This window comes from Salvelinus sp. IW2-2015, linkage group LG15 (genome assembly GCF_002910315.2).
Source record: "Salvelinus sp. IW2-2015 linkage group LG15, ASM291031v2, whole genome shotgun sequence".
In the NCBI taxonomy this organism is placed as follows: domain Eukaryota; kingdom Metazoa; phylum Chordata; class Actinopteri; order Salmoniformes; family Salmonidae; genus Salvelinus; species Salvelinus sp. IW2-2015.
In genome coordinates this window covers 37,724,314-37,750,119 of record NC_036855.1, presented here as the reverse complement: position 1 = coordinate 37,750,119, position 25,806 = coordinate 37,724,314, and the positions used below count along the sequence as shown (strand labels likewise).

Genomic DNA, 25,806 nt, shown 5'->3' with positions numbered 1-25,806 from the left:
TATGTGAAGGGCATCCTTTTGGTTCAGGCAGAGAAAGGTATGTGCTGCTATTTTTCCTCCAGTATTTTCAAGGAAGTATGTCTCCTGCTACAGGTTACAAGGGGTATATTCTCAACTCGCATCACCCCGTGTGACTCAACAACAGGCCATAATAACAAATGCTATACTGATAGGCAAGATAATCATATCTAAACTTTGTGACTGTGCAGTATTTAAATAACTGACAATTACATGTCTGTTTGTCATAGTAAATGATGCATTTAATTTAAAGAGATTCTCTGATACTTTTTAGTCAGTAGTTCTGAAAGTAGCACTCACAATCCAAAAGTGGTCCCACATCATTGCTCTCTCTCTCTCTCCCTCCCTCKCTGATGTGTCCACTGAGCCATTGGGCCCACCCTGCAACCTCATTGCTAGCTGTCACTCAAATGCGAGGGGCTGAAGCTCATTGGCTAAAATTCTAATTGCTAGGGGCTGGCCCACGTGGGGAGAAATATAGGGAAAAAGGCACGGCACAGCTTTAAGAAAACAGTCGCTTCCCAAAGTGGGAGGTTTAAAAATACTTTCTTAGTCACCAAGTACCGGAGCATGTCTTTTACTACACCAGCTTAACCCTCCAATGTTGTTACTGTATTCTTTACGGACACATCTATTGCGCAGGAGATAGTKGAGTTAAAAGCTTTTCATATAATATAAATAAATATAACATACTCAATAATTGACTTTTGAATTGATCCATCACACAAAAATGATGGCAACGTGTAACCTATTAATATTTGACATTTATTATTATACCTGAAACTTTAAATACTGTACATAATAAATAAATACTAATTGTATTATTATTAGTATTGAAGACATTCAAAACAGCTTTAAAAAGACCCAAGACGTATCAAAACAAAGTCAACAAAGTTTACATTAGCTCTGAAWGTTTTTCCTTCACCTTGTCTTCAATGCTCGCAAAGTATTTCATTTGTGCGAGAAGTGCTTTGGCAGCTTGAAGCTCTCCTGTTGAAAAGAAAAATACTGTATGTGGAGCAAAAAGAAAGTTGAACCATGTGACTCACAAGCACATCTGAAAGCATCTGAATTAACACCATAAGACTGAAGTGAGTAGGAGGGAGAGAAACCTAACACTTTAGTGGCTGAGGGCAACATACCTTTGTGCAGCGATGCATCTATTTGTTCAGTCAAGTCTTTCAATTTCTCTGCAAGTAAATGGGGAGAAAACAGTTGAAATACATTTTGCATTGAAATGCATTATGGTACAATTTCCAAAAATCACATCCGTGAGCTTATCAAAGCCATTACTGGAAAAAATAAACAATACACTTATTAATTTAGTTKAACTCACTTCCTGCAGATTCAAATCAACATATTCATGAAGTGAAATTAGTAGACTGAGTAAAATGATTATTTTAACCCACACCTTTCATAGAGGCACCTATCTTGTCCGTTTCTTCTTTGCTCTGTGCCTCATCCAGTGCTTCGTTATCTCCATCAACTCCATAAGAAACATAGGATTGGCCCCATTATCCGTCCCCTCCTCTATGTGCATGATCTTCAGCTCCAGCTGAAATAGAAGCAGGAAGTCACTTACAATGACTGATTCAACCTTTCCGTTTTATGACATGGAAGGGAAGACAACATTCCACCGGTTGTCACAGATAGCAGGCAGTCACATAAAAAGACAGGATTCAAACTGTTTATTTTCCGACATTGAAGGGAACAACACTCCACGACTGTCTGGGATGCTACAAAAACAACCAATTAAAAGTCTAGACGAACTGATGGAGGCTTTGTGCTGCTGATTGCTATTTAGGGGGTCAAGGCTGGGTAAATGTAAAATACGTTGTGACAAATATTGCTGTTAAAATGGTTAGGCTACATATATACTATTTGATTAAATTGGTTTTAGAAAAGGGACTTAAGTGAAATGGTGCAAACATTCATTCAAAATGGGTCTATTTTAGGGCTCTCCAACCCTGTTCCTGGAGAGCTACCGTTCTGCAGGTTTTCCATCCAACCCCAGTTATTAGAATCAGGTGCGCTAGATTAGGAGGGTTGGAGAGTAAATAGACAGTAGCTCTCCAGGAATAGGGTTGGAGAGCCCAGGGGACTCATTTATTAACCTTGCATATGCACAAATGTGTGCATAAACCACGCGTGGGATCATTTCCATGCAAAGTGCACATATGAACGTTTGCTTGACAGTGTGCGTAAATTTATGCACAGCCATGAGCATGCGTAAGCACAGTGCCAAGTGGTAGAATAATCTGAAATAGCCGAATCCACTAATTTGAAGGGGTGTCCACACACTTTTGTATGTAGGTAGATAGATAAAGTCGGAAGTTTACACCTTAGCCAAATACAATTAAAATCAGTTTTTCACAATTCCTGACATTTAATCCGGAGTAAAAATCCCTGTCTTAGGTCAGTTAGGATCACCACTTATTTAAGAATGTGAATGTCAGAATAATGGTAGAGAGAATGATTTATTTCAGCTTTTATTTCTTTCATCACATTCCCAGTGAGTCAGAAGTTTACATACACTCAATTAGTATTTGGTAGCATTGCCTTTAAATTGTTTGTTAACTTGGGTCAAACATTTCAGGTAGCCTTCCACAAGTCCCACAATAAGTTGGGTGAATTTTGGCCCATTCTCCTGACAGAGCTGGAATTCCAGCTCCTGACAGAGCTGGAATTTTGGCCCATTCCTCCTGACAGAGCTCGTCATCAAGCTCGAGACCTGGGTCTCGACCCCGCCCTGTGCAACTGGGTCCTGGACTTCTCTGACGGGCCGCCCCAGGTGGTGAGGGTAGGTAACAACATCTCCACCCCGTGATCCTCAACAATTCAACAGCTCAGAACACAAGAGGTATGTGGCAGGGTCTACAGTCATCACGGATTACAAAAAGAAAACCAGCCCCGTCGAGGACCAGGATGTCTTGCTCCCAGACAGGCTAACAACTTTTTTGCCCGCTTTGAGGACAATACAGTGCCACTGACACGGCCCCCTACCAAAACCTGCGGGCTCTCCTTCACTGCAGCCGAGGTGAGTAAAACATTTAAACGTGTTAACCCTCGCAAGGCTGCAGGCCCAGACGGCATTCCAGCCGCGTCCTCAGAGCATGCGCAGACCAGCTGGCTGGTGTGTTTACGGACATATTCATCAATCCTTATCCCAGTCTGCTGTCCCACATGCTTCAAGAGGGCCACCATTGTTCCTGTTCCAAGAAAGCTAAGGTAACTGAGCTAAACGACTACCGCCCCGTAGCACTCACTTCCGTCATCATGAAGTGCTTTGAGAGACTAGTCAAGGACCATATCACTCCACCCTACCGGACACCCTAGACCCACTCCAATTTGCTTACCGACCCAATAGTCCACAGACGACGCAATCGCAACCACACTGCACACTGCCCTAACCCATCTGGACAAGAGGAATACCCATGTGAGAATGCTGTTCATCGATTACAGCTCAGCATTTAACACCATAGTACCCTCCAAAACTCGTCATCAAGCTCGAGACCCTGGGCTCGACCCGCCCTGTGCAACTGGGTCCTGGACTTCCTGACGGCCGCCCCCAGGTGTGAGGGTATGGTAACAACATCTCCACCCGCTGATCCTCAACACTGGGGCCCCACAGGGTGCGTTCTGAGCCCTCTCCTGTACTCCCTGTTCACCCACGACTGCGTGGCCATGCACGCTCCAACTCAATCATCAAGTTTGCGGATGACTACAGTGGTAGGCTTGATTACCAACAACGACGAGACGGCCTACAGGGAGGAGGTGAGGGCCCTCGGAGTGTGGTGTCAGGAAAATAACCTCACACTCAACGTCAACAAAACAAAGGAGATGATTGTGGACTTCAGGAAACAGCAGAGGGAGCACCCCCTATCCACATCGACGGGTCAGTAGTGGAGAAGGTGGAAAGTTTTAAGTTCCTCGGTGTACACATCACGGACAAACTGAATTGGTCCACCCACACAGACAGCGTTGTGAAGAAGGCGCAGCAGCGCCTCTTCACCCAGGAGGCTGAAGAAATTCGGCTTGTCACCAAAGCACTCACAAACTTCTACAGATGCACAATCGAGAGCATCCTGTCGGGCTGTATCACCGCCTGGTACGGCAACTGCTCCGCCCACAACCGTAAGGCTCTCCAGAGGGTAGTGAGGTCTGCAGAACGCATCACCAGGGGCAAACTACCTGCCTCCAGGACCCTACACCACCCGATGTCACAGGAAGGCCATAAAGATCATCAAGGACAACAACACCCAAGCCACTGCCTGTTCACCCCGCTATCATCCAGAAGGCGAGTCAGTACAGGTGCATCAAGCAGGGACCGAGAGACTGAAAAACAGCTTCTATCTCAAGGCATCAGACTGTTAACAGCCACCACTAACATTTAGCGGCCGCTGCCAACATACTGACTCAACTCCAGCCACTTTAAAAATGGGAATTGATGGAAATTATGTAAAAATGTACCACTAGCCACTTTAAGCAATGCCACTTAATACAATGTTTACATACCCTACATTACCCATCTCATATGTATATACTGTACTCTATATCATCTACTGCATCTTGCCATCTTTATGCAATACATGTACCACTAGCCACTTTAAACTATCCACTTTATGTTTACATACCCTACAGTACTCATCTCATACGTATATACGTACTCTATACCATCTACTGCATCTGCCATGCCGTTCTGTACCACCACTCATTCATATATCTTTATGTACATATTCTTTATCCCTTTACACTTGTGTGTGTGTGTAAGGTAGTAGTGTGAATGTTAGGTTAGATTACTGTGGTTATTACTGCATTGTCGGAACTAGAAGCACAAGCATTTCGCTACACTCGCATTAACATCTGCTAACCATGTGTATGTGACTATAAATTTGATTTGATTTGATTTGACACTGGGGCCCACAAGGGTGCGTTCTGAGCCCTCTCCTGTACTCCCTGTTCACCCACGACTGCGTGGCCATGCACGCCTCCAACTCAATCATCAAGTTTGCGGATGACACTACAGTGGTAGGCTTGATACCAACAACGACTAGACGGCCTACAGGGAGGAGTGAGGCCCCGGAGTGTGGTGTCAGGAAAATAACCTCACACTCAACGTCAACAAAACAAAGGAGATGATTGTGGACTTCAGGAAACAGCAGAGGAGCACCCCCCTATCCACATCGACGGTCAGTAGTGGAGAAGGTGGAAAGTTTTAAGTTCCTCGGTGTACACATCACGGACAAACTGAATTAGTCCACCACACAAACAGCGTTGTGAGAGAGGCCTCAGGAGGCTGAAGAAATTCGGCTTGTCACCAAAAGCACTCACAAACTTCTACAGATGCACAATCGAGAGCATCCTGTCGGGCTGTATCACCGCCTGGTACGGCAACTGCTCCGCCCACCATCGTAAGGCTCTCCAGAGGGTAGTAGGTCTGCAGAACGCATCACCAGGGGCAAACTACCTGCCCTCCAGGACCTACACCACCCGATGTCACAGGAAGGCCATAAAGATCATCAAGGACAACAACCACCCAAGCCACTGCCTGTTCACCCCGCTATCATCCAGAAGGCGAGGTCAGTACAGGTGCATCAAAGCAGGACCAGAGAGACTGAAAAACAGCTTCTATCTCAAGGCCATCAGACTGTTAAACAGCCACCACTAACATTTAGCGGCCGCTGCCAAATACTGACTCAACTCCAGCCACTTTATAAATGGGAATTGATGGAAATTATGTAAAAATGTACCACTAGCCACTTTAAACAATGCCACTTAATATAATGTTTACATACCCTACATTACTCATCTCATATGTATATACTGTACTCTATACCATCTACTGCATCTTGCCTATGCCGTTCTGTACCATCACTCATTCATATATCTTTATTTACATATTCTTTATCCCTTTACACTTGTGTGTATAAGGTAGTAGTTGTGGAATTGTTAGGTTAGATTACTTATTGGTTATTACTGCATTGTCGGAACTAGAAGCACAAGCATTTCGCTACACTCGCATTAACATCTGCTAACCATGTGTATGTGACAAATAAAAACTTGATTGATTTGATTTTAACTGAGTCTGGTTTTTAGGCCTCCTTGCTCATACATGCTTTTTCAGTTCTGCCACAATATATTCTATGGATTGAGGTCAGGGCTTTGTGATGGCACTCCAATACCTTGACATTGTTGTCTCTAAGCCATTTTGCCACAACTGTGGAAGTATGCTTGGGGTCATTGTCCATTTGGAAGACCCATTTGCGACCAAGCTTTAACTTCCTGACTGATGTCTTGAGATGTTGCTTCAAATATTCCACATAATTCCACATAATTCCTCCCTCATGATGCCATCTATTTTGTGAAGTGCACCCAGTCCTTCCTGCAGCAAAGCACCCCATGCTTCACGGTTGGGATGGTGTTCTTTCGGCTTGCAAGCTTCCCCCTTTTCCTCTAAACATAACGATGGTCATATGGCCAAACAGTTTCATCAGACAGAGGACATTTCTCCAAGAAGTACGATCTTTGTCCCCATGTGCAGTTGCAAAGCGTAGTCTGGCTTTATGGCGGTTTTGGAGCAGTGGCTTCTTCCTTGCTGAGCGGCCTTTCAGTTATGTCGATAGAGTCAACCGATTAATCTGAATGGCCGAATTAATTCGGGCCGATTTCAAGTTTTCATAATCGGAAATCTGTATTTTTGGACACCGATTTGGCAGATTTTTATTTTTTTACACATTTATTTAACTAGGCAAGTCAGTTTAAGAACACATTCTTATTTTCAATGACGGCCTAGGAACGGTGGGTTAACTGCCTTGTTCAGGGCAGAACGACAGATTTTTACCTTGTCAGCTCAGGGATTCAACTAGTGTATGTAAACTTTTAAACCCACTGGATTTGTGATACAGTGAATTATAAGTGAAATAATCTGTCTGTAAACAATTGATGAAAAAATGACTTGTGTCATGCACAAAGTAGATGTCCTAACCGACTTGCCAAAACTAGTTTGTTAACAAGAAATTGTGGAGTGGTTGAAAAACTAGTATTTAATGACTCCAACCTAAGTGTATGTAAACTTCTGACTTCAACTGTATGAATTGCACCCCCCACTCTTTAACATGTCTCCTCCCCTTCATCTACACTGTTTTAAGTGGATTTAACAAGTGACATCAATAAGGGATAATAGCCCTCACCTGGATTCACCTGKTCAGTCTATGTCATGGAACGAGCAGGTGTTCATAATGTTTTGTACACTCAGTTTATATTCTTTTATCAGATCAAATTTTAATCATCACATTCTTCATTAACAACAGGTGCAGAATACAGTGAAATGCTTACAATAATGCAGAGAGAGAGAGAAAATAGAGATATTTGAAAAGTAATAACATGTAATAATAAAAGTTATAAATACACGAGTAATGCTAACTTGGCTAATATATACACGGGGTACCAGTACTGAGCCATTGTGCAAGGGTACGAGGTAATTGAGGTAGATATGTACATATAACTAGAAATAAAGTGACTAGGCAACAGGATAGATAATAAACAGAAGCAGCAGCTTATGTGAAGAGTCAAAACATTTTAGTGCGAAAGGTTCAATGCAGATAGTCCGGGAAGCTATTTAGTTAAATAGTTAACCAAATAGCTACCCGGACTAACTATTTAGCAGTCTTAGGGCTTGGGGGTAGAAGCTGTTCTGGGTTCTGTTGTTTCCAGACTTGGTGCATCGGTACTTCTTGCCGTGCGGTAACAGAGAGAACAGTCTATGACTTGGGCAGCTGGAGTATTTGAACATTTTTAGGGCCTTCCTCTGACACTGCCTGGTATAGAAGTCCTGGATGGCAGGGAGCTCATTCCYAGTGATGTACTGCACCATACGCACTCCTCTCTATCATGCCTTGCGGTCGGGTGCCAAGCAGTTGCCGTACCAAGCGGTGATGCAGCCAGTCAAGATGCTCTCAATTGTGCAGCTGTATAACTTTTTGAGGATCTGAGGGCCCATGGCAAATCTTTTCAGCCTCACTACAGTCCCGTCGGTGTGAATAGGGGCGTGCTTGGCCCTCCGTTTCCTGTAGTACACAATCAGCTCCTTTTCTTTCTGACGTTGAGGGAGAAGTTGTTGTCCTGGCACCACATTGCCAGGTCTCTGACCACCTCCCTATAGGCTGTCTCATCGTTATCRGTGATCAGGCCTACCACCGTCATGTCGTCACGAAACTTAACGATGGTGTTGGAGTCGTGCACGGCCATTCAGTTGTGGGTGAACATGGAGTACAGGAGGGAACTAAGCACAAACACCTGAGGGGCCCCTGTGTTGAGGATCAGCGTGGCAGATGTGTTGTTATTCAATCATTTCATCCAAACTGCTAGCACGCATCAACGAGCGTCTGCGTAGCCAGGCACTAAAATACACCTTGGTTTTAGGTGATTGAAAGATGAACGAGGGCCACACTCCAGTCCATCTGGTGGTGGTAATGCACTTTAGAGCTAGCTAAATGTCCATGAATGTTTCATGTGTGTTTCGAGCTGTCCCCAAATTAATATAGCTGGTTCTGGTWTTTTAACCTGCATGTCATGAACGCATCTGGTGTGGCTAGACAAAATCAACAMGCAGAAGCACGRAGCCGGTTTGGTCAGCATGTAAGCGTGAGAACACAACAGTTCAMCTGACAAGACTGAATCCAAACATTACACTGTTGAATTTATGTGCATTTTACATTGACTGTACTTTTCACARCATTTGTTGAAAAAGAAAGCTGAAAAATACTCTGGATACATTCAGTAACATAATAATAATACAACATGTGGGGTAGGTGCAACATAAGACCAAACAATTACAAGGGTTTGGAGTTAGAGGACTAACTGTTGTCTCCAAGGCCACACACCTCTCCAAAGTGTGCACAGTTCCAAAGCAATTTCAATGCACTTTGATGACTCAAGAGAAGAGCCTTCAGCTATTAGTTGCCTTTGTTTAGCTCTCCTAGCTGTGCAATTAAGGAACTAAAGCAAGGACATGTTTTGTTTTGAACACAGCCCTGCATCCCCACCATCACACAATTACTGTTGTTGTTTACACAAGTCAAAAACGGTCCATTATAAATTGTAATCTGGGTCAGTTGGACATCATTTGGAAGCGTATTCTATTGCCAACATGACAAGCTAAGTTATAAAATAAAATCTTACAGTGTTAGGCTTTCACAAGGCACTTCAGAGAAACAGATGGTAATTTTGGTGTGCATAGAATAAAGTTTTTCCGCAGCTAATTTTCTTCATAATACGACAAACAGGCCAATTCTGTTCAGGACAACCCAAGGTTTGACGCCATGTCATCATTGAACCTGTACATCAAACATAGCTACAATAAATGTTGATAACGTAAATAGCATGAGTTTAATCATATGGAAATGTTAAGTGCATATTTGGACTCACAGGTGTGTGGTTTTCTTGTATGACATCAAAGCAGTATTTATTATAATCCTCGACATCTCATGTTTCAGAACATATCGAGTCCTCTTGATTTACACCATCTCCCTCACTCAGACAACAAAACATTTGCAAAAGTATCCCAATTAGGAGGAGGAATGGGAGCATCTTCCTTTTGAGGGTGGTCCTCACATGTGGGTCGTTCCATTTGAATTTGATTACTTTATGATCGCACCCCTTTKGATTTGAATGAAACCTATACATATTTGCCCATGGTAGAAGTGGTCAGAATGTGACTTTTTGGACCTGAATGCCAAAACATTCAGGAGATAGAGGTGCTCAACGTTGCATTCTCCACAATACTGTGAGACAAGTCTTCATCACTGGAAAATATTTACTGCTATTGTTAGCAGAGATGTTGAGGAGTGAGCTGAGGTAGMGGGGGGACTTGCCTATGAGGGACTTGTAAATAAAGGGCCAGTTGACCAGGGTGTTAATGTCACAGTGATGAGTGTTGAAGGGGGCACTGGTAACGAAGCGGATGCACAGCAAATTCTCCAGTGTTAAATTTATATTGAGAGTGTTAAATTTAAACCAAATCAAAAGTAGTGGGTCTGATTGAAAAGTGCTGKGGCAAATGCTAGCTCGCCACACGCTTGCTGGCGACCCTGCTGTGCTGATCTTTGTAACGTGGATAGATGGAAATTGMCACACAATTCTACAAATGAAGAAACATATCRTACATGTACGATCTACTATCTCAAGTTAGCATCTCGAAATGTTGATTTCTGTATATCGAAATATCAACTATTATCTCCAAACATCAAGACAGTATTGAATAAAAAAATATATATATAAAGAATAGTGGTGGAAATGGGCTTCCACACTATATTGTATAATATTATATGATATTTAGATTCGATTAAAATTAAAACGTTACTGGATCTAAAATAGGTTTCAGTGTCTGAAATGAAAACCCTTGCCTAACTTGTTCAAAACCTTTATCTACTCAAAATCATGGCCTTTATGAAAGTCCTATTGGAAACCTATATAACCCTAGTACTTGCCTCAAAACTCAGAAAATTACCAAAACCCCAACCCAAGTACTCCCAGCCTTACTTCTGGAAACTGACAAGACCTCAGCCCTCTATTCATTCCATAGTKTTCTGGCTGAAGTTGTCAGGGTGTAGAGACCGCTGGAGCAGGTATGTTTTCTGCAGCCTTTGGGTATCCATTGCAAAGGTCTTGTCACTGAAGAAGCAATGGCAGGACAGGTTAAGCATCCATTGTACTACCTTTGGGTTTATTTAGGTTGTGTCGAATTAAATGCCATGTTTTTCAACTGACCTTGACAACATGTGAATGCAATGAGTGTGAGCAAATTAAAGGGATAGGAATAGGCAACCTGGTGTCAGAGCACTTCGTATTATGTACTTAAATCTGAGATGCTCCATTTAGTACGATACGTTACATTTTGTATGGTATGTATTCATTTGTGGATGTCCTTCATCCAATTTTTCGTATGATATGTTACGAATTACAATTCAAATGATAGGTTACGAATTTGCTAAATGTACAATATGTTACGAATAGATTTTTTTTTTAAACAATAATCATTTGCAAAACGTATGATATGTTACGAATTCCAATTTTTGTGGCTAACGTTAGCTATGTGGCTAATGCTAACGTTAGCTAGTTGGATAACATTAGCTACTTTAGGTTAGGGTTCAGGTTAGGAGTTAGGTTAAAGGATTAAGGTTCGGGGAAGGGTTAGCTAAAGGGGTTAAAGTTAGGGGAAGGGTTAGGTAATATTCTAAGTAGTTGCAAAGTAGCTAAAAAGTAGTAAGTAGTTGAAAATTGCTAATTAGATAAAATGCTAAAGTTGTCTGTGATGAGATTCGAAAACACGCAACCTTTGTTTGCTAGACATTGGCGTTATACATCCACCCATCCATCCTCCTTTCATTTTAGATTAAGTAACCTTCTTTTTTATGTAACTATACCAAACATAACATATCATACTAATGTGAGTGTCCCGGATTTAAATTGACTAAATTACGTCTAGTCTATGAGACCAGGCTGGGATAGGTTGTGTGTGTATGTGTGCACAAACATAGTTTATGCTTTAGAAATGMGATATGATCACTCACCAATCCATAATCTGGAAGAAGGATGCTCCYTCATCTGGAGGCTGGACAAAATTACAATTTAAACAGAAGAAGGCTGGAGTTTGTTCAACAGACTGTCTACAGTTCCAACAGTTYAGCTTTACAGACGCTGTGCAGAAAGTAATTTCCAGTGAATTGACATGTTTCACCTTACTTTCATTCTGTGATCTGAAATCTATGCCGTTTTGTGCCTAGTGTCCTTACTGCTAGTGAAGGTGATCGAGTTGTTGCATAGTTTTGCATAAAAAGAGGAAGCCTTAGATACGCATTGTCTGTTCACCAATAATGTAGGTGGATGCTGAAGAGCCTGTGATGTGCACATAATCCGCAAATTGTTCAGTGACAGCATTGTTAGCAGCTAAAAACATGGATTAGCTCGCTGGTTATGATCATCTAAAAACATAGCCATTGAGCATTTCCTGGAGAAGCATATGTTTATTCTTCTATGGTGTGACAAGCGACAAAAAGCGTACTATTGCCACCTATTGGAAACTGGTATAGCTGCAGGCTGCAGTGCTCTGTTAAAGACAACAGATSAACAGAAGACAAGCTAGCCACATACCAAAATGTATTTCTGCAAGCAGCTAGCCTGTGGGGAGCCAAACTGAGTAAGTTTTCTAATAACTAGACTCTAGTTAGCTAAAACGATATTCAACACAGGCCTTAATTCTCTGGAKTTGTTTGTACTTATGCCGGTCGATTGAACGTTCGCGTGCTGGCTATGTTAGCTAGCTAACAAACATGCTGACAAATGTCAGCTAGAAAGCGAAGTTAGACAACTATATAGCTATCTAACCATCTTAGCTATTTTAGTTGCAGTAGTAAACTAATGTGATGCACGCTATCACTGATATGATAACATCAAACAATGGCTAATTACCAGTCGACTATAGCTAGCTAGCAGTTGAACTTCAATCGTCTGCGCACCATAGACCCCACAGATAGAACAATCCGAGACCGGTTTTATCTGGCATGACTTGGCCAGCGAGCATGGTGATGTTAGCTAAGCTAGCTTTGCCATTAATTTAATGACAAGACAAAGGATAGCTATCTATTCACCGTAGAAATTGCATTTGTCGTTAGAATTTTTATTAGACTATATATAATATTACTTGTATAATTTTGTCCGATTTTGCAAACTTCATCTCACATCATCAGACTGCTGAATAAACTCCTGTTAGCTATGTCAACCTTATGGTGTCACCCTTCAAGTGCTTAACATGTTTTCTTAAGGAATGGGATGTTAGAYTTATGTAAGCTTAAGCTATTCGTGTTATACACAAATATAATATTTGAAAGTCTGTTAGGTATTAACTTACATACGGTAACTAACCCCAGTGCTACCAGACATCAGGAAAGAGTTGCTTGCTAGTCCTAATTATTCTCTTTTTCTTTTGTTTTCAGATCAGCCAACCACCCATTCCTATGAAGATAAAAGAAACCTGGGCTCATGAGGATTGCTGGGCACACACCGAGTGGGATATCCACCAAGCACTGGAGTACAGATAACACTGCACTACCACCACTGTGGTAAGAGCATCAGATGTCTTGATACCTGCACAATTCACATAAATCAGGCTAATCTCACAGAGATGTTGTCTAGACATATTTATTTACTCAGTTTTCTATTGTCTCTACAGTACTCTTATCAGAATGTTTGTGTACTTTGTAGAATAGGAATAGGAAGTTGAGTCATACATTTGGATACAGTCTCTCGCCGAGTGCTGATTTAATTGTGGTAATAATGGCCCTGTAGAAAGAAGTCTTACCACTAAATGCTTTTTATCAGCACTCTAATGAGATGTCTGGTCTCATAATAGGGTGAATTGTGGTGACATTGTGTGTGGGAGTAGACTTATATCGGAGGTCTGACTGAGCTGAATTAGGCTGTGGTGGGGCCAGGCAGGCGACAGACTTCTCATCTCCACAGGAAGTCTGTTCTGTCTGTCTTCCTTGCTGAACAGATGAGGGGCCGGGATGGTACCCTACATTCTCAGGAATTTGTTCTTTAGGTAATGTTCCAAAAACTTTGCAAATAACAGAGTTGGCAATAAAGAAAGCACATGTGGATTCTTCAATCCTACCGCATTGTATGTACTTTATTCTTTATTGGCATACTTGCAGCAGTGTTTTTGGAACTGGTTCTAAACAACTAAATAACATGTTCCTGAAAATATAACCTAGTCTAATGACCATCCTGAGAGGAGAAGGGCCATTAGGTGAGGGCCGGGGCACAGCCAATGTTCCTCCCAGCAGGGAGACATCCAAGGGTAGGAGACACGGGGTACAGTGTTAGAGGAGGAGGCAGCGCTGRCTGTCTCCAGCCCCTAAGGTAAACAGGATCTTGTCCTGAAGGTTGCTGGAGTGCTCCTCAAGGCCACTGGAGACAATGTCCTGGGTATTATTATCGGAAACGACTAAGAATAGAGAGAAAAGTGGTTGTCGTGCTTTTGGTTTGTGTTTGGACCAGACGAGCCAAAACGGAAGATTCCGCTATAGAAGTGTTACRGTTGTAAAGATAATGTTCTGGAAGGGAGTGGCACGCGAGTGATGGGGGGGGGGGCGGACATGGTAATTTGATTTGATTTTGCGGGTTAAATGTCTGAGGTTTTTCAGCCTGTCTGTTATAGAACTTTTCAAGAATTTGAGTTATAGGCCTAGCCCTAAATAGAATTTTCACAAATGGAGACATAATGTTCTACTGTATTTTATTCCAGATTTTGTTAGTCTTATTTATTTTAAAATATGTGATACTGGGCATATAGGATAGACTACCTAGACTACAAAATAAATGTACTCATACGTGTTATTCGATCATTTCAACCAAACTGCTCGCACGMGTCAACAGGCGTCTCCATAGCCAGGCGCTAAAATAGAACTTGGTGCTATTTGAGATGCCATCTACTCATTGGTTTTCACGAGCATACTAACCCACTAACCCACGTAGGTGATTGGAATATCAATGAGGAGAGACTAATCAAAGAAAACGAACTAACTAGGTTTCTCAAATAGGGTCACCTAAAAAGGATCCACCTAAAAGGGACCTAWTGTGTTTCAGGTAAAATAACAACCCAATGTTTATCTCCCAGGACAAATTAGCTAGCTAAATGTCCATGAATGTTTCATGTGTGTTTTGACCTCTCCCCAAATTGATATAGTTGGTTTTGGTATTTTAACCTCTGTGTCATTCATGCGTCTGGTGGGGAAAGASAAAATTAACATGCGCACGATGGCACACACGGGGCCCGTTTGATCAAGGTGTCAGTGTTTCTGTCTTTATAATTGAAGTGATTTACAAGGTGGACCACACACTTAAATGACTAATCTAACCGCTTATGAATTAGATTACTGCTAAACTGACTTTGGTCTTCTGAGACAACGTGTGTGTTTGCCGAGGTAATAAAAATGCTGTCCAATACCTGCCCTATGGGAGTTAGATTAATTGGACCTGCTTGACATTGGTGAAATCAATAGCAAAGCAAACTCCAGTGTAAAGCATCAGAGATTCAGGTGTTAGACCATGCACGTGATTGTCAGTCTTTTTTCATTYCATTGCTACACCTTTCAAATTAATCATTTGGTATTTTCTGATGGATGACCTATCATGATGCCATTGATTTATGTTGCTACCAGTACAGGCTATGTAGTACACATCACATTCATTCAACGTAGAATGCTTATCTTTTCTCTTTTTTTTTAATGCCAGAGGCAAGCTATTGTAGACTTCATTGATTTGAGTGTTAAATGGCTTAAAGAATGTAGCCTGTTATTAATTGCAGTAGCTAATCTGTGTTGCATATTCCATACCATTCTTTTATGGCATAATAGGGTCTTTCCATATTTTTGTTATTGTATTTCAAATTGGAGGTGGAGCCCACCATTATAAATGGCAAGTATTTCAGAAAATGTCTTGCTATTCTGTAATTTGWTAATAAGAAAAGTTGAACAGATCATGAAACGTGCTATGTTTCAAAATGAATACTTGTGTTCTATCTAGAACGTTAGGCGAGTACGGACGTCAACTGTCATTTTTCAAGTGCGATTCCAAACGTAAGTACGTGAAAAGGCAAGTATGTACAAAGTTTMCCGGAAGTTCCATAAGCGTACTTGGGAGGTCTGAAAACAAAGCACGCATGGGAGCATACTTTTTCGTTCCCTTCGCGGGGAGGCTATCCCATTACACCTTACGGCGCAGCAAAAAAATTTTAAACTTCTTAATTAATGGCGGACTAAAGTCCCGCTTGGGAGATCAATTTCAAGAGGATTAAGAAATAATTTTGTAAAATATAAGTCTTATGTTTTTAKTCAACAAATTGTTAAAATGTTCACATTACTTTCTTATGAATTTTGAATTCAAATGTTGAGTCACTGGTGTTTATCAGCCTGATAGCCACGATAGTTAGCTCGTCGGACGTCATAGGTAGCTAGCAGGCGATCTTGTCCTGCTAATCAGCTGTTTTAGAGATTAGCAACTAAACTAACTAATCGTGAAGTCGGCAGTATGTCAATTTTGAAGATCCAGACAGTTTAAAAAAAAATCCTGAATTGGTATACTTGCTAGCCAGCTAATGACAAATTCAAATWGTTTTTTGTCCATTTGTTTTCAGGGACAGATAGCAACTGATGCGTTAATTTTACTCCATGGCATTGGCTTGGCAGGACAAAAGTCATGCCCGATGGTTTGGATGTAAGACATTTTAACAACTGATTAAAAACTTGGGAAATGCAGCTAGATGTGTTCTGTTCAATCTAGGCTTGCTAGCCAGCCAGCCAAGTAATKTTTGCTTTCTTTCATGATTGTTCAATACATGCATGTAGTGTCTGTTAACTAAGGTTAGGTTAACTTAATTCTTGTTACTTTCCCCTCCCCTCTTGTGTTGCATCATTTGCATATTAAGAAAATGGGTTGAATTATCAACTAAAAGTAAATCGGTGACCACCTGATCAAGCCTATGAATATTCAACCAGGGTTCATCTTTTAGTTTGGACTCATGGTCACACCCCTGGTTCATCTTGAACCAGGGGTGTGACCATGAGTCCAAACTAAAACGAGAGATTCTATTGGACAAATTCAGGTAGGTTCCGCCCCGTTTTGTTCCGTTTAAGAAACGTTAAGAATCGGCAGAACGAATTCACCCCGGCACAAAAATTTGAGCAGTGAGGTTAATTCCCCCCCTCTGCTCTGTTCTCCTCAGGTTGTAGCACATCCCACCCTAACACCTAGACACATGTAAAGAACTTGGAAACCTGCCGTCCACCAGGACAATCACCCTATCCCAGGAGTTTAGTCAGGAGTTTATTTAGCAGTGTGCAACATCACTACAGTAGATCCATACATGTTATTTTCGATCATGTAACTTATGAAGCTCATTCTAAAATACAATGAGTTCTCTTCTAGGGGAACTTCACTGTGTGCAAGTTTTTATTCCTGCCCTGCACAAACACCTTGTTCAACTATTCGTGGTCTACAATTTACAGGAAAATAAATAAAAGCGACCATATTTATTCAAAATGACAAGTGTTGATGTCTCCCCACAGWTCTGGTTTTGAGGCTCGGCATCTGGGGGCTGCAGTTAATCTGTCTAATTCCCTACAAGGAGAGAGACAGGCATTCATAATATTACAATGGTGTAATTATTTAATGTAATTCCTGTTTGATATGCATGCATATAATTAAAGTGGACATTGTCCTTTTAATATGCCAGTGTTTGTTTTGTATCCAATGCATTTAGCTTACACTAGGATGAAGTGGCCTTCTAATCTAGTTGTATTGCATCATATCGCTTATAATTTGGTTATCAATGTATAAAGTGAATGTAAAACCAAGCTATCTTGAACATCATATGCATGGGTGTTAGTTGTATGAATTTAGCACTGAAAGCCTGCTCATTAGAAATGTAATGTTAGATTCACACAAATTGCCAGAATATTGATCAGTCTTAAACTGTAAGCAAAATAGTTTATTTAGCTTTTATTTATTTATTTTGYTTCAAGCTTACCTGTCATACGTCCACAACGATGTAGCAGCAGACCAAGTAATGTGCGAGAGGAGGACCCCACATAAAATATTGATTCTGGTCGGTGTCAGCTTAATTCACTAACACGTACTGAGGAGAATGATTCTGTGTAAACAAATGTAGCTAGCTGGCTGCGTGGTGATGCGGTTTCCTGTTTAGGTCAGTCACACCAAAATCCGTTTTAAGGTTAACCGATTTTAAGCACTGTGCGTTCTCCATTCTAGACAGTATGCTCTCTCAGGTGTCCTTGGAAGTTCACCCTTGAAAGAACTGGTGAACGCAGGTGCGCATTTTGAAACATGGCCATACTGTATGTCATACTACTCTCCTCTTCCCAGGTAAACCATGATCCCCATCACTGAGCTGCGTTACTTTGTAGACTGTCAGCCTGCTTACCGTATCCTGAAGCCATGGTGGGACGTCTTCACCGACTACATCTCTATCGTCATGCTCATGATCGCCGTGTTCGGGGGCACGCTGCAGGTCCGTGAGCGGATATTACCTTTTTTCAATGTACTTTATCTTATTTTTGTCCAGCTCCTGTTACATTTCAAATGAATCTTGATTTGTTATGTGCACAGGAATTAAATGCTTATTTTGCTATTTTCGATGTATCTAAAATCCTCTCGTTTCATTCTGCAGGTCACTCAGGACAAAATGATCTGCCTGCCCTGCAAGTGGGTGGTCAACCAGACCTGYAGGAGGTATTTCAATGCCACCCTGTCGGGCCCGCTGATGTTGGAGCCCAAAGGGATCCAATACAACCTGGACCGCCACCAGTACAACTACGTAGACGCCGTCTGCTACGAGAACCGCCTGCACTGGTTCGCCAAGTACTTCCCCTACCTGGTGCTACTGCACACGCTCATCTTCCTGGCTTGCAGTAACTTCTGGTTCAAGTTCCCCCGGACTAGCTCCAAACTGGAGCACTTTGTGTCGATTCTCCTGAAGTGTTTTGACTCTCCCTGGACCACCAGGGCTCTGTCTGAGACGGTGGTGGAGGAGAGCGACCCCAAGCCGATGAAGATGAATGGCTCAATGGATAAGAAAGTGTCGTGTATCAGCGAGGATGTGGAGGCTAGCGTCCCCATGCTCCAAAGGACAAAGTCTCGCCTGGAGCAGGGTATTGTGGATCGCACAGAGACAGGCGTCCTGGATAAGAAAGAAGGTGAACAGGCAAAGGCCTTGTTTGAAAAAGTGAAGAAGTTCCGCATACACGTGGAAGAGGGAGACATTGTGTACAGGCTCTACATCCGACAGACTATTATCAAAGTCATTAAGTTCATTTTCATTATCTGCTATACAGGGTATTATGTGCACAATATTCAGTTCAGCGTGGACTGTAGTGTGGATATAGAGAACCTCACGGGGTACAGCATGTATCGTTGTGCTCATCCTCTGGCCACGCTGTTTAAGATCCTAGCTTGTGTCTACATCAGCTTAGTGGGGGTTTACGGATTAATTTGCATGTATACCCTCTGTTGGATGCTGCGGCGCTCGCTGAAGAAATACTCCTTTGAGTCGATACGAGAGGAGAGCAGTTACAGCGACATACCGGACGTAAAGAACGATTTTGCTTTCATGCTGCACATGATCGACCAGTACGATCCGCTGTACTCCAAACGCTTTGCCGTCTTCCTGTCTGAAGTGAGCGAGAACAAGCTGCGGCAGCTCAACCTGAACAATGAGTGGACTCTGGACAAACTGAGGCAGAGGATCACCAAGAACTCCCAGGAGAAGCTGGAGCTGCACCTGTTCATGCTGAGCGGCATCCCAGACACCGTGTTTGATCTGATCGAGCTGGAGGTAGTTTGTGTAGAATTACCAGTGTTCCTTGTTGGCTGTGCCTTGTTTTTGTGTCTTTTTTTTCAATGTCCACACTGTAGCAACTTTCTGATTTGTTGTACAGTTTAGGAAAGCACTCGCACATATGAGTCAGCTTGTTGCAGGTGTGTGGGAATAATTAGGTGATAGAAACAGAAACTCGCACATTGCTCTTGCCTGTGTGTGTCACTTCAGTTTATTGGGCTTTCGGCACAAATGTATTATTATTGATGATGTTCTAGGTGCTGAAGCTGGAGCTCATCCCAGACATCACCATCCCTCCAATCATCGCCCAGCTGGTCAACCTGAAGGAGATGTGGCTATACCACACCCCGGCTAAGATCGAGGCTCCGGCCCTGGCCTTCCTCAGGGAGAACCTCAAGTCCCTCCACATCAAGTTCACAGACATCAAGGAGATCCCTCTGTGGATCTATAGTTTGAAGAACCTGAGCGAGCTGCACCTGACGGGGAACCTGAGCGCAGAGAACAATCGATATATTGTTATTGATGGGCTACGGGAGCTGAAGAGGCTCAAGGTAAAATTCACTTTTACAGACTAGCACACTTATCGATGGTCCTTATCAGTGAGGCATTTTTGTAGCACCTACTATTGTTATTTTAACTGCCTTGTATTTTTTTCACTCTACGTACATAGAGCTTTGAGTTTTCTCTAACACTATAAAAATGCTATATACATTTAAATGCATTTATTATTAAGGTCCTCCGGCTGAAGAGCAACTTGACCAAGCTACCTCAGGTGGTGACGGATGTGGGTGTGCACCTCCAGAAGCTCTCAGTTAACAACGAGGGCACCAAGCTGATGGTTCTCAACAGCCTGAAGAAGATGGTGAACCTGACTGAACTGGAGCTGATACGCTGTGATCTGGAACGCATCCCACACTCCATCTTCAGCCTGCACAACCTGCAGGAGATTGACCTCAAGGTAAGTTTGTCATTGCTGTTTGTTACGATCAGTTTACTTTGATGTGTTCTCGCAAATATTATGTGATTTTCTTGTTTTTAATTCATCTTGCTGGTTTTATTATGTAAAATGACTTTGGTTTCTCGGGCACATTAATTATAGTCCTGGACTAAAAACCATGCTCAATGGAGATTCTCATTTGGAATCTTTTTGTTGTCCAGGGCTAAGCTTAATTTGTGTCTTGGAAACTGGCACTGGGTGTTTTGAAAAGTATGAATAAAATGTATTATTATTGTCATCATTGAAGGACAACAATCTGAAGACTATCGAGGAGATCATCAGCTTCCAGCACCTGCACCGTCTGGTTTGCCTTAAACTCTGGTACAACCAGATTGCCTACATTCCCATCCAGATCGGCACCCTCAACAACATGGAGAGGCTCTATCTGAACAGGAACAAGATCGATAACATCCCCAGTCAGCTTTTCTATTGTCGTAAGCTACGCTTCCTGGACCTGAGCCATAACAACCTCACCTACATCCCAGSAGACGTGGGGTACCTGCAGAACCTCCAGTACCTGGCAGTCACAGCCAACAGAGTTAGTGCTTTTGTTTTCAGCTTTGGTTTGTTGTACTAGACATTTCTGATGGGTTATAAATACAATTTATTCTGGATTCATTATTTATGAGGAATGTGTTGTCTGTACTGTAGTTGTGTTTACTTATCTGAGAACTGTGAATCAAATCGCATTAACACAGTGATTTGTGTTTCATTTATTTGATTGGGTTTTCTTAGTCTGTTGTAACTAGGTTTAACTCCAGATGTTTTGTCTGATTTAATTACAGTTTTACACATTGCAGTGTTTGTGTCACATATCCACCTGATATTATCTCTCTATCTGACTTTTCCCTTTTTTCTACCTCTACCGCGTTTAGATCGAGACCCTGCCCAATGAGCTGTTCCAGTGTAAGAAGCTCCGTACTCTGAACCTGGGGAATAACTGCCTGACGTCTCTGCCGTCGCGCTTCGGGGAGCTGACGGGGCTGACCCAGCTGGAGCTGAGGGGGAACAGGCTGGAATGTCTGCCCGTAGAGCTGGGAGAGTGCAAGCAGCTGAAGAGGACGGGCCTGGTGGTGGAGGAGGACCTCTTCAACACCCTGCCCACCGAGGTGAAGGAGCAGCTGTGGAAGGTGGACAAGGAGACGGCCTGAACAGATAGGGGTTGGAGGTGGATGTTAACTCTGTTGAAACGGACACAGCCAGGGCCCCTGGAGGACTACACAGACCCAGACAGCACGCTAACCGAGCAGGACCTGCTCACTTTGACTGTACTCTACTGCAGGGCTGCTTTTCAAGGGAATCTATGCTAATGTCCCACCGTCATGCGACTTTTTTCCTGCAGGAACAGTTGTGAAATGCAGTTTCAAAAGAGACATTGGTAAGGAATAGTGTTAAGTTTTACAAGATGTGTGTGCATTGAATGAGATCAGATGTGTTGCATATGAGATTGCAAAATGCAATATTCCTGTAAGAGAAAGGACTTACATAATTAGCCAGCAGATGCATTTTCTGGTGGGCAGTGTTATTGTCATTCAGACAGGGTATATTATCCTGTCATATCGTATCGTAACCCATTTATATAACACAATGCAGTAGACTACCCTTGATCCAGATTCTCTAGGGTGCTAAGGGATGGTTAGAGATTTACGGAACGGAGACATGGAGAAAAATGGGGGGAAGGCTTCAGGGCCATGCTTTTTACATTTCAGGTGCGGGGAGGGTTTAGTATTTTTTTTWTTTTTTATCGAGTCCTGTAATTGATCAAATTATGTTTCCTCGGTTTTAGAATGAGTTGCTTACTATATAACGGTGTGTGCCCGATGCCGCCCCAAAACCCTTATTCTCCTCTGGGCACCCAATTTCAAGTGACCTATAGTTTATTTGCTGTGATCCCAATCAAATGATCCATTGCTTATAGGCCTAGGCTATACGAAGTGCATGCTTGGAGAAGCACAGGGCAAAGTTATATTTGTAAGAAAATGAACTTCCTGAATGTTTTGCGCTGCTCTGATGGTGTAAATTAAACTAGACTACACTGCATTACACACTGCAATGGATATGCCAATCAAGAACCCTGCCCTGCTCTTGCTGATCAAAACCTTTTTGTGCTGTCTAACCAATGGCTGTGCTGTGCAAGGTGGCAGTACAGGAGGCGAGTCAGATTTCTTCTGAAAATAATTTCTCATTCCGGCTAATTTGAGTAGGCCTAATTCATTTCGAGTCTTCATTTTAATTTAACTTTACTAACAAGAGGGCTTTGTGTTGGAGCCTATTTCTTCCTATTTAAGAAAAAGAGGTAGGCCTACCTGTTTGACAGACGAAATCATAGGATGTTATAAATAGATTTTCTCGGCCAGTTCCCCCACCAACCATGCACTCTTTAAAAACCGCTGTCAGTGAAGGGCTTGGTGTGTTAAGTGAAAACCACGGCTCGAATTGAGGGGGTATGTGAGTTTGCCATACCTTTTGTTAAAGAAAATGGCGAAAAGCATAGACCTACCCTTTTTTATTTTTAAGAAAATAAAACGGRCATTATTATATAAAGCAATCTATAATGGTGCTTTAGTCCGTGATGCTTTATGCTAGAAACAAGCTGTAAAATACATGGGAAAGACGAGACTCCGATGCATATGGTGATATATTTGGTTTGTCTCTATGACTTTGAGGCTGAGCTACAACCATCTATAGCCGACGAGACAATTTTTTTTTACTTTGCTTGGGAAGTAATCTAATATGTGTGATTCTGTCGCTATCAATTGAGCTATTAATTTTCTGTAAAATGTTTAAACTCCAACAGCTTTTAGGGAAGTATGCAAGGTCAACGCATTCCTCTGACACAGCAAAACACATGAATAAGAGGAGCCTGCTTGTCATCAGAAACGTGGATTATAACACAGCTGCAATGAGCATTACTATGGATGAAGACAAGATTAACAAAATATGGTCTTATGACAAAAGTACAACAGATACATCATAGGAATGATAGCTGGCTATCGCTATGTAAACCTGGCATTGTATGTCAATCACTAACTACTACAGTGTGCAATACTACCTTTGCTCCTTCTAGCCAAAGGTTAATACAGTATGATCCCCCGAAAAGGGGATTCTTTTAAATAGGCAGTACATGGACATTTTCACATTTCAGTTAATGGGAGGAGAGATGTGAATAAGAAGTCAAGAAGATTTAAAGGGATTTATTAAAAATATATATATTGCACTAGATTGAGGAAAATCATCTTATCTACAGTAAGAGGATAGTCTCGTATTACACAGTTGGACAAATGCAGAAAAAGCACAGTGTGTAGGCTATGTTATTGGAGGTTATTATGAAATGCAAATGTCCTCAGCAATGCTGGCGTAGACAATCAACTCTAATTTCATGGTGTATTTTCAGTGACATTATGCATGTTATAATGGAATTATGTACATATTATTGCTAGATTACATAGAAAGTGAGACAAGACTAGCAGTAAGGACTAGATTAAGCCTAGTCCAGGACTAAAAAGCATTCTCCGTCTCAATGGAAATTCTAATTTGAAAGAGGTTTTTATTCCAGGACGAGGCTGAATCTGTCTAGGAAACCGACCCTAGATGAGTCCTGCCCATCGAGCGTGGGGTGTCTTGAAGAAACTGTCCCCTTATGTCCTGTGCAATGCCGTTTTCAATATGGAAACTGCATTCGATGCACGGGGTGTTTGTTGAAGTCTGAATCAATGTGTCATCCCATAGAAACCCATTTAAATCTTTTTTTTTATCTACTCTCACTCACTCACTAGCCTAACTCACTAAATCAATCTTATTGAAGCCACTATTTTTAGGTAGGTTTATTGAGTGGTAAATGAAATGCAAGCAATACTTTATGATATTAATTTGAAAAACTGTCACACTTAGACATTCCGTTTTTCTTCAGTGTTGATAGCTATTAGTACAGTACACCAACACCTCAGGAAATTGCCATTCAATTTTATCCTTGCATCCTTCTTTTGTTGCCATTTTTTTTGATATTCCACTCAGTATTTTGATGTTAATTTAACAGTTGTTATACCACACATTTTTATATTTCTATACTTTTTGAAATGTTGTGTTCTGGTTTTTATTAGCATTTAATATAAGAATTGCTGGTTCGAAATTGTCGAACTTTGAATAAAATATATCTGAAATCAGACATCACATGGGGCAATTCATTTCTATGTCTTCTGTTTGTTAAATCGGTATTGTTTCAGAATTTAACTATGTTAAAGGTTTCTTTTGGTTCTCACTTGAATTAAGAGTATCGAAGGAAAGTATGTTTCATGTAGTTCTGTTTTTAATCGTAATTGTCATTTCCAACATGTCATTTTGACACAATATCGTTTTTAAATCTCATTACTTTGTTGAAGACTGACAACCCCAGTTTTACTTTTCATTCGGACACAGTGACTAGCAGTCAGTGTAGCAGCAGTATTACATTTATTATTTAAAAAAAATAATTCAGCACTTTTAGACAATAACTTTGCTATTTTGTTTAAATGACATGAATGTTGTGAACTGTGTAATCCTAATTATCCCCTTAAGCATTATCACCATTCCCCTCCTCCTTTACTCTTTCATTCCTGTTATGAAATTATAGTATAATAAATGTAATTATGCACATACTCGTCTCATTTTACCATGTGTTTCCTGAATCAATTTGTTTTGATAAATTAAGTGAGCAAAAATCAAGAGGCTTTATATGGTTATGAAATTACTTTTTTGAAAAAGAGATTTCAGATTTTCTAATAGACGTTTGAACATTTTGTATTTTGTGTACAGAGAGAACCAAAGGTCTCAGCACATGTAATGAACTTGACAAAAACATTATTTCATGGTGTTTCATTACTTTAACAGAACGTTTCCTTTAATTTCCCCTATTTTTTTGGTAATGTTCTTGGAACCTTCGCCAAGTGGTTTGACATGTTTTCATATAGTTTGAGAACGTTAAGAAACGATGTACTTCTGTGAGAATTTCAGTACTTCAGAATGTTTTCTGCTGGTTTCGTTATGGTTCTATTTGAAGTCATGTTTTCAGAACATTAAGAAAACTTGATAAAACCCACAACACAGTAACATTCAGAGAACGTTCGAAGAATGTTATTTAAACACATTTGCATTCGGTTCTCAGCGTCAACACAACTAACTCTATCCTTGATCTTGTTAAGTGTGTTGGCTGCACCCACTAATTGGTCACACCTGACCTTAATGAGTGCTTGTTTCCTTTGAAATGGGGTCTGTTTGAATATACTGAAATGAACAGCTTTGCATGAGTAAAAAACAACATAGCATGCTAGCTCCATACTGGTGGCACAGTGGACTAATTCCATGGCTAGAGAGCAAAATATCATAGGTTTGGAATCTCACT

At 41.5% G+C, this 25,806-nt stretch overlaps 1 protein-coding gene and 1 pseudogene across 2 annotated transcripts; one reads left to right on the top strand and one right to left on the bottom strand.

Moving 5' to 3' along the window:
* Positions 1-762: 762 nt before the first annotated feature.
* On the bottom strand, positions 763-12,045 carry LOC111973902 (uncharacterized; annotated as a pseudogene).
* On the top strand, positions 12,013-25,077 carry LOC111973901 (volume-regulated anion channel subunit LRRC8A). Of its 2 annotated transcripts, XR_002878656.2 has the most exons (9): positions 12,013-12,214; positions 13,011-13,136; positions 17,962-18,106; positions 18,266-19,429; positions 19,690-19,983; positions 20,166-20,390; positions 20,677-20,967; positions 21,305-21,807; positions 23,986-25,077. XR_002878656.2 is itself a non-coding variant. In XM_024001349.2 (8 exons), the coding sequence occupies exons 3-8, from the start codon at positions 17,969-17,971 to the stop codon at positions 21,578-21,580; spliced, it is 2,388 nt and encodes a 795-aa protein (XP_023857117.1). In that variant the 5' UTR covers positions 12,013-12,214; positions 13,011-13,136; positions 17,962-17,968; the 3' UTR covers positions 21,581-25,077. The 2 variants fall into 2 exon arrangements, 1 of the variants encoding a protein (XP_023857117.1); XM_024001349.2 differs by having other exon boundaries at positions 21,305-25,077.
* The last annotated feature ends 729 nt before the right edge of the window (positions 25,078-25,806 follow it).